Source organism: Ammodytes marinus, assembly GCF_949987685.1.
Source record: "Ammodytes marinus genome assembly, chromosome: 2".
NCBI lineage: Eukaryota > Metazoa > Chordata > Actinopteri > Uranoscopiformes > Ammodytidae > Ammodytes > Ammodytes marinus.
The window spans coordinates 5,422,879-5,431,455 of NC_137231.1; the positions used below are offsets into that span (position 1 = coordinate 5,422,879).

General features: G+C 40.5%; 1 protein-coding gene across 1 annotated transcript; it reads right to left on the reverse strand.

Annotated features, from left to right (window-relative positions):
• Positions 1 to 492: 492 nt before the first annotated feature.
• On the reverse strand, positions 493 to 8,105 carry rad9b (RAD9 checkpoint clamp component B; the record flags this gene model as incomplete). The annotated part of the gene is made up of 12 exons (XM_080041325.1): positions 493 to 621; positions 1,116 to 1,320; positions 3,725 to 3,757; positions 3,929 to 4,051; positions 4,342 to 4,406; positions 5,350 to 5,456; positions 5,563 to 5,669; positions 6,383 to 6,482; positions 6,600 to 6,714; positions 6,982 to 7,119; positions 7,668 to 7,738; positions 8,072 to 8,105. 12 exons carry the CDS (start codon positions 8,103 to 8,105, stop codon positions 493 to 495), a joined length of 1,227 nt encoding a protein of 408 aa, XP_079897451.1.
• Positions 8,106 to 8,577: the final 472 nt, after the last annotated feature.

Here is an 8,577-nt window from a genome sequence, read left to right on the forward strand (position 1 = left end):
GAACTCAGGACGGCAAAATAAAATGTAAAGAGAACACCTTGCACAACTTGTGTGTGTGTACTCCCTCATTCCTCAGACGTTGAGCATACCAAGAGTTACCATCACAAACCGGTGTGGCACCTTCAAGCTGAAGAAATGTTCTCACCGAAAAGCCCAAACATTCTATCTTGACTCGCTAAGACATGTATTTCTCACACCGAAAATGCAAAAACAAATTGATATTCTTTTATAAATAATGATAATAAATACCTTCTTTAGAATTTCCAAAGAACATTGAACAATTAGCAGTTGAACAATTTAAACTAGCAATGCAATGTTCAAGCTATAAATAACATGCTTAAAACTGACTTCAAATACAACTTACATTTAAATATCAATTCATTATTAATAACATCCTATCTTTGTGAATAGTGGTGAATGTTGTTGCCTACTTTTGGCAGCGTCACAGACAAGTCAAGATGAGAAACCAATGGCGTGTAACAGCTCCTTATCTCAGAGTGAAGGGCTTGCTGTGTAGTCTTCCTCCATGTTCTCCTCCTCGTCACTGTAACATGCCAGAACAGGCAGTCTGGCATCAGTCTCCTGCTCTGAGGACAGGGCCTTGAACAGGAGGGAACAGACCTACAGGGAACCAGACAAAAACACCTCAGTGGACAATTATAAGTATAAGTATGACACAATTATATTCAACTTTTGGGGTTAAATAAAAATAGAAGATTCCCAGACCAAAACATTCAAAAATAAAAATACAAGTGAAAAAAGAGTTTGGGGTTTGACTGAGAATCAAACAAAAAGTTAAGATTCATCATGGTGACAGAATAAATCTCTCACACTTGTGCTGTGTTCCATTTCCAATACCCGTACTTCCTTGCTATTTAGTATGTTAGAAAAAGATTTAGACAGTCCCAATACATGTGGTCAGATGCAGCATGCTGAAAAATACCTGGATGCCCTACTCGTGAATATCTGGTTGTAATTTTTTGTGTGATGACCAGCATGCTTTTTGGCGATTCTGACCCACAATCCTCTACGCACATGAAGTTACATTGTCACATTGAAGGGGCCAATGTGGAATTCCCATTATAAATTGTGAACCAACAGGAAGTGGTTGTTACCGATGAGGCAGGAGTGGTGTTGGCACTGGCATTGGGTGCAGTGAGTCCGTTAGGGTGTTCAGCCTGAGAGAGAAGCAGCATCAGAGCAGCTGGGTCCACTATAGGGCTGCCCTGGCTGGATGCTATCATCTCCGTCAGAGTAGATATATCATGAGTAATCCTGTTGTCTGCTTCACAGGAACCCACAGGTACAACATCTGCACACCTGAGAACACACAAACACAACACACTTATCTCTCTTCGGCAAGCTGTTTTTTTCTAGGGCTAATGATCAGTTCCTGAGCAGATAACTTAAATGTAATTATCAAGTTCGCCTAAATGAACCTTTTGGGATTAGTTCCTGAGCAGGCAAACAGTAAAATGTAACTCTCCAGCCTGTGGATAATCAGATCTGTCTGATGGAGGGAGTGGAGATAGTGTCAAGGCTGTGAGATGGATCATTAAGGGTTAGGTTAGATACACAAAGGCTAGAGAGAACATTTCACACAACACACAACAACACGCTGAAAATACAGCAACAAACTCTGATAGGAAACATGTTGTTTCTGGGGACCATTTAAAGGTATTGACTTTATATCAAATTCTCTGTTGCCTTTGATAATACAATTGTGTTTTTTTTCTCCAGCAAACATTGCATTTACAATGAAATTAATATTTAAACTGTACTAAGAACAATGAGCCAGTGTCTAAATTACATATTTAATAAGCAAGATGTGAAGTTTTTATTCTGAAACTAAAACTATTAAGAAGAACAACCAGAGTAATAAACCTTTATATGCCCTTTTAATTATCAACTTAAGGAGTTAGACAGCTGAGTTTGAAATACTCTTTGAAATAATTTTTGAATACCGAAAGTGGACTAAAGCAATGCGTGAGGCAGTAGACAGCAAAACAAAACTTGTGCATGGCTCTTTAATTGTACTTCAAAAGGCCCCTGAGGCAGCAGTCAAGCAAGTTATTTTATGAGCTTGCCACAAATATTGAAAATGTACTGCATATGTGAACAAAAAGCCAGAATGATTACTGTCTGAACAGAGCAAGTACGAGTTGAAGTAAGTTAAAGGTGAAGTTAGCAACTCTGGAGAATGCCTGTTATTAAAATCACTTTTTTGTCAAAATCAGTGGATATCTCCTCATGATCTGCTACCTGTCCGTAATGTGTGCGCTGAAAGAAAATCCAGCGTTAATAAAACTCAAGGGGCATTTCAAATACCACTGCACGCAATTAGATAGCACTACGACCAATCAGAGCAATGAACAAAGTGACGTATTAAGCCCTGTTCGTTAAGCGAACTGGTGAATTATACTTTTGCCATGGTCGGTCGGCAACAGAAAATTCTTCTTTGTTGTTAATGAAAAATGTAAGTGCTGTCTTCCAAATCGATAAGTGTCAAGTCCAAAGCCTTTTCAAACTCAAACAACGTATCCGCGTCCATCTTTGTTGTTTACTGTCACAGCTTTGAAGGCGCATGCACAGCATTGTCTTTATGCGGTTACAAAAGCCCCAGAGCCCCATACATAGGTACCAGAGCTACAAATGACCCAGATGTTCAACACTACAGCCGAGACAGGTGTGACAAGTTGAGCCTTCCCAAGACAGAGGCTGTGTTCGGAAAGCCATACTAGCGTCCTACATCCTACATACTCACCATCTATATACTGCATACTGTCTACTCAAAGATCGATTGTGTATGCGAGGTGCGTCGAAACGTTTTCTGTTGAAGTATACTCCAGCAATTTAGAATTTCTTCTTCTTCTTATAAGATTCAGGCAGTTAAGACGCTGTTTAGCGTATAACCGCCCTCTACAGGTTAGATATTGAACTAGATTTTTACAGTCCTGTGTTCATCATCTGTGTTTTAGACCTCTTGTTTTATAATTATGTTTTGAGGCGGAGGATCCCTCCGACGCTCTCTGTCCGGCTCATCACAGCACTCAGCTGTCTGTGAGTTGAGCTGGACGAGCCGCGGTGTGTGGAACAGCGATCTGTCCTGATCTCTCTCCACTATCAGACTCACATCACTCATTTCACTTAGTAACTCTAATGTTGTTAGGTATTTATCTTCATCTCTTATCTATTGTAAGAGTTTATGAATGACTGCACGTACAGTTGTCAGATGGCGGACCCCAAACAATGTCGTTGCCTAGCAACTTGCTCGAAAATATTTCATTTTCCTGTGGGGTAGAATTGACCCAATGCATTGTGGGGCGGTTGAGGAGGAAAAGTATACAATCGATTCATACCCAAAATCTTCCCGGAAGTTAGTACTCATCTGGGAATTTCTCACATACCCAAACTCGCATACCCAACCGTCACATACTCAAATTGAAGTCAAAATGAGTATGAGTAGGCCGTTAGTATGGCTTTCCGAACACAGCCAGAGTGTGTTAGCACAGCAGCCTGGGGACACTAGCAGGACAGACAAGCCGGCTAGCAGAGCACAGACCAGACCAGACGAGGGGATTACAGACTATCACACTGACAGGCTCCTGACCTCAGCCATATGTCCGGGGCTTGCCCTATTTATCTAGACACAAGGCTTGTTGCTGTAACACTATGCCCTCTTAGGGAGACTCAAAACAGCCAATGAGGGCAAAACTTCCCTGACCGAGTGTGCCAGGAGAGAAGCTCAGGTAGAACCCTGTGGAAAGATTCCTGTCACTGCAGTTCAGAGAAAATGGGCCTACAATGATTTCAGTTGTTTCTGGTCAAAATAACAAGGAAATTATTCTCACACTTAACTGTGTGATTGTGCTGTGGGTATAACAGAGCCCAGACATGCTAAAAAAGCAGTTGGACTGGAGTTTGTCACCTGGGTGTGGAAGGGGCCAGGGTCTGTACAGGCTGAGAGGGGCCCCCGCTGTCAGAGTCCATCAGTGTAGCCAGCACCACAGTGGCCTCAAGTACCATGTCCTCCACAGAGAAGCACACAGGCCTGCAAACAACATCGGTGACACACACTGATAAATATCTAATCCCATTACATTATCTCTTCTTTTTAAATATGTTTAAATAGCTTTCACTGATTTACCAGAAAATAGAAAAAGACTCACCATAACTTGTTACTTGGTAACACAGATGGTAATATATTCAGCCACACACAAATAGTTTATTACATTTTGAGGTTGTCTGGTTTGTAGTGTCTGTGCCTAAGCACTGACGTTGGTCCTCGTCAGATGAGACACGAATGCTACTCAAGCTAATCATGATGACAAAGAGACTCACTTTCCTGCAGCCCCGCAGTGCACCGACACCGGAAGGCAATGTGACTCTGCAAACGACAGCAAACCCTGGAAAAAACAACACAGGTCAAATAAAAACCCTGAGAGATAGGTTTGTAGCAGTTCATTTTGAGAGGAGTGTCATGGGATGTTTACAATAAACGGGCTAAAGAAAAGTATCAACTCTCAAGTTAATTGAGGATGACTCAAACTTAAAGCCTGGCTTCTAATCCATTCAAACCCGATTTTCCAAAAGCGACAAGAATAAGACTAGGCTGGTTAATGAGGAAGTTCACAGCGGGTTGCCCGAGAAACATTCCAAGACATTTTGGACAAGAGCTGGGACTGTTGATGGAGGTTAAGTCGTATTAACTGGACTAGCACAAGGACTCTTCATTGAAATTTACAAATGGCCAACCCAGTCCATTTCCTTTGTTTTCTAAGCCAAAACAGAGGAAAAAAACTGGGGTGTGCTTACATGTACACTGAAACAAACCTCTTTTTGTTTTGCTGCTACTCAAAATATAAACTGTTTAAGATCAGCCTTAAATGCAAACACATTCCCTGTTCCCACTGGCTTGAAAATATACATTTCATAACAAAGCATGAGGCTTGTAGCCAATCATTTCTGCAACTCGACCTCCTCAACTCAATAATTTTTACTATGTATTGGTATAATATGCATCACTTAGGTCACACTGTCTTTGCTATAAAGATCAGTCACAGGACTAAGGGGAAAGTTCACATGGAAATGATACAGACGCCTGAGGACATTCAAGTATTCAGATTACAGCACCAGAAATATGACCTCTTAAGACATGAAGGGATCCCGCTGAACCAGACACACACACATACTCTGGACTTCAGCCAGTCACACTCACTCACACACACTCACACACACACACACACACACGTTCTCTGGACATACTCACACACAAACACACACACACACACAAAGTTACACACATATATTGTAAGGGGACAGGTTAATGGCTCCAAAAATAACTGTTACCCTTAACTCCTTCAGACAGAAGGTTATGTCCGAGTCCACTCCGACCTGAAAGTACTCAAACTCGTCCGGGTGTAAGGACATCTCGGTGTACATAATTTTCATGCGATCTGTGACGGTACACAAAGTAGATCCATGTCAAAAAGTCTCTGCAGTGCACAAAATGTTTAGTGTTTGTAGAATGAAATATATCACCAAATAGTAAGGTAAGCCTACCATTTGTCCCCTCGTAGTAATTTCTCAGACCGACTCTCAGAGGAGTCATGGACAGAGTGATTTCCTCCTGGGACACTGGGAAATGCATCACCATATCACCCAGAAGCCTGTACAGGTAGAACAACATAAATGCAAACACACACAGAAATAACATAAGCACTAAGCAGAAAGCCTAAGAAAACGTACCGTACTTTGTGTATTAATGTTTACTTCCTTGTCAAACCTGTTAATAAAACTGAGTGTGTCGCATGGAACTGAGTGTGTGCTTTTAGTGGAATTATTTGACTGCTGCCAGCAGTCAGCTGAGAGCACAAAATAGAATGGACACCCATTGACTCTCCATTAAATACAGTTGACTGCTGGATCCAGCTGGCAGCTACCATACACCTTAAAGTTGGAGTCACCAATTCTGGATAAAGCTTGTTGTCAAAAACAGTGAATATCTACTCACGATCGGGTATCTGCCCGTACGTACTGTGTGTGCACTGGGGAAAAAATCTGGTGTTAATACACAGCTCTGTAAACTGGTATGTAACAAAGGGTATGTAAAAGGGTCCAACCGTAGCTGGAAACATATCCCGTTTACAGAGCCTAGGCTTTTTATTGACTGTTTTTGGAATAAAGTGATTTTAACAACAAGCATCCTCTAGAATTACTGACTCCTTCTTTCACAGTATATCCACTTTCCATACAAGGAAAAGGTTAAGTTGGAATTTCAAAGCCTTAAGATAACCATGGTTTATCTTTTCTTAAAAAAAACACAGAATATGTAATAGAAAGTTGAGGTTCTAACTGGATAACAGAACAGTGTGCTGCTAACCTGGCAGGAGCCTTCAGCACATTGGGGCAGAGGTGTGTGGCAAACACTGCCTGCAGGGCCTCACTTTCCTGGTAGCGCAGGTTGTGGGTTTTAGTGATGCCTGTCACAAAAAGCAAACGGTACATTTGGATCATACTGCCACCATGTGCTGACAACACGCAATGCAGTATCTCACAGCACGGTGCCAACAGAGGGTTTAAAATATCATGTAGCCTACCATGCCTGCAAAAAAACTGGACCATCACTCGGTCAGTGGGAGTGCCGATTGATATCTGACATCGTTCCACGTTACGCTCAATGGAGGTCAAGCACCGGAAAAGAGGAAAAACAGACTGACAAACAAAGGAATATGTCTTAGACCAACATGCACATTAGGCCTTCACTTTAAAAATAATAATTAAATAGCTTTGTCTCATATCCATTTGATTATCACCATTGATATATTAATATTATTATTGTTGCTTTGGTTTTGATTATTGCTATCGTTGTTGAATTTGTTGCCATTATCACGTTTGTGCCTAGTGGGTTTTTTTTTCGTTACACTTCCACGGTTGTCTCCTATTTCCTGAAAAGTGTGGTATTTGTTATATTTGATATACCTTCATGAGCAGTTTGCATTTGATGGTTTCGCTGCCCTGCACTGACGACGACCCTAGGCTGTAGTGCTTGAAGAACATCGGCGAGAAGAGGAAGCAGGCATACGCAGAATGGGCTGAATTGACCGATCTCAGGGCCAGCTTTAAGACAGAGAGAGGGGGAGAGTTACAGACATGAGAGATTTTCACGATTATTATGTCTCATATAAAGTTTCACTAAGTTATTTCTAAAACCATTATTTTATTTTATTTTAAATGTGTTAATAGTAATAATTCAAGTTTACTATTTTATGTACAATATTATTTTATTATTTCATATATATTTATGTACATATTATTATTTGTAATATTATTATTGCTTTGGCAATACTTGTTTTCCACAATAGCCATGCCAAAAAGCTTTTTCAATGGAATTATTAGAGCGAAAGAGAAAGAGAGAGAAAGGATCCTACTGATCATTACCTGTTCGGAGAAATTAGGTAACAGTGGCATATGGAGAGGACTCAAACATTCACCTCGTGTAAAATGATATTAATTCGATTTTATTGTTTTACATCGGCTATATTAAAGAGAGAAGGATGATAACACTAGAAGGATGATAACACTATTGGGCCTACTATCTGAGAGTCTGAATTCCTGGATACTCCCCTGGTTAAGGTCAAGAAATATTCGAATATGGTGTTGCTCACCCCTTTGACCATGGGATCCAACCACAGCTCGTCTCCAATCCGCGACAAGGCATGAATAGCCTTTCCAAACGCTGCAACAAACAACGGTGTCACCACAGTTCACGGTGTTCTTTACGTGTTTGTTTCTATAACTTAAGCTAGCCTTTTCTTTCAATAAAAAGTCACAAACTCTGGCGGAAATCACCTGAAAAAATATGGCATCACTTGTGCAGTGGCTAATAAAGCTAGATAGGTCAATTAAGCTAAATTAAGCTAGCGTCGCCTCCTGAAAATAAAGGCTAAATTAATAGTTTGCAAGCCTCATATTCCACAACATATACGAGTTAAAGTTTAATTTAAAATGTTTATTTTCAGTACAGCGAATTTAACTTGAGTTATATTGAATTTGTCTACTAATTTACTACCTTTTACACAATTCCCTTCAAGAAGACAGTTCATAGTTGCTGATGACAGTGCGGTAATTGTTCAACTGCTCACGAGCTCGCGGGACCACAGTCAATGCGCGCGCGGGACACGCGCAAAGTGCGCACGCAGCTGATGCTGACCATGATGCTGACACACAGTAGGTGCTACCGGGTGCTACTGCTAATAATAAGCTTAGCAAAATCAATAAATACAGTGATGTCATCATAACGGTGAAGTTTGCCTGAAGGGAAGATGTGACATTTATTCATTTCACTAGACAAAATGGGACAGTTACCTTGTCACTCACACAGTTATTGGAGTAGGCTAGTTAAGAGAAAACAGAGCAATAAGAAAAACAGAAAATTGATGGCAGAATATTTAATTCACTAAGCTACATCATCATGTTAAATTTAAACAAATCAATAATCATATTGATAATAGCTACCAACAGTAAATTATGGAATATAGCTTTTTTAGAGGAAAAATAGACCTAGTCCTAAATACA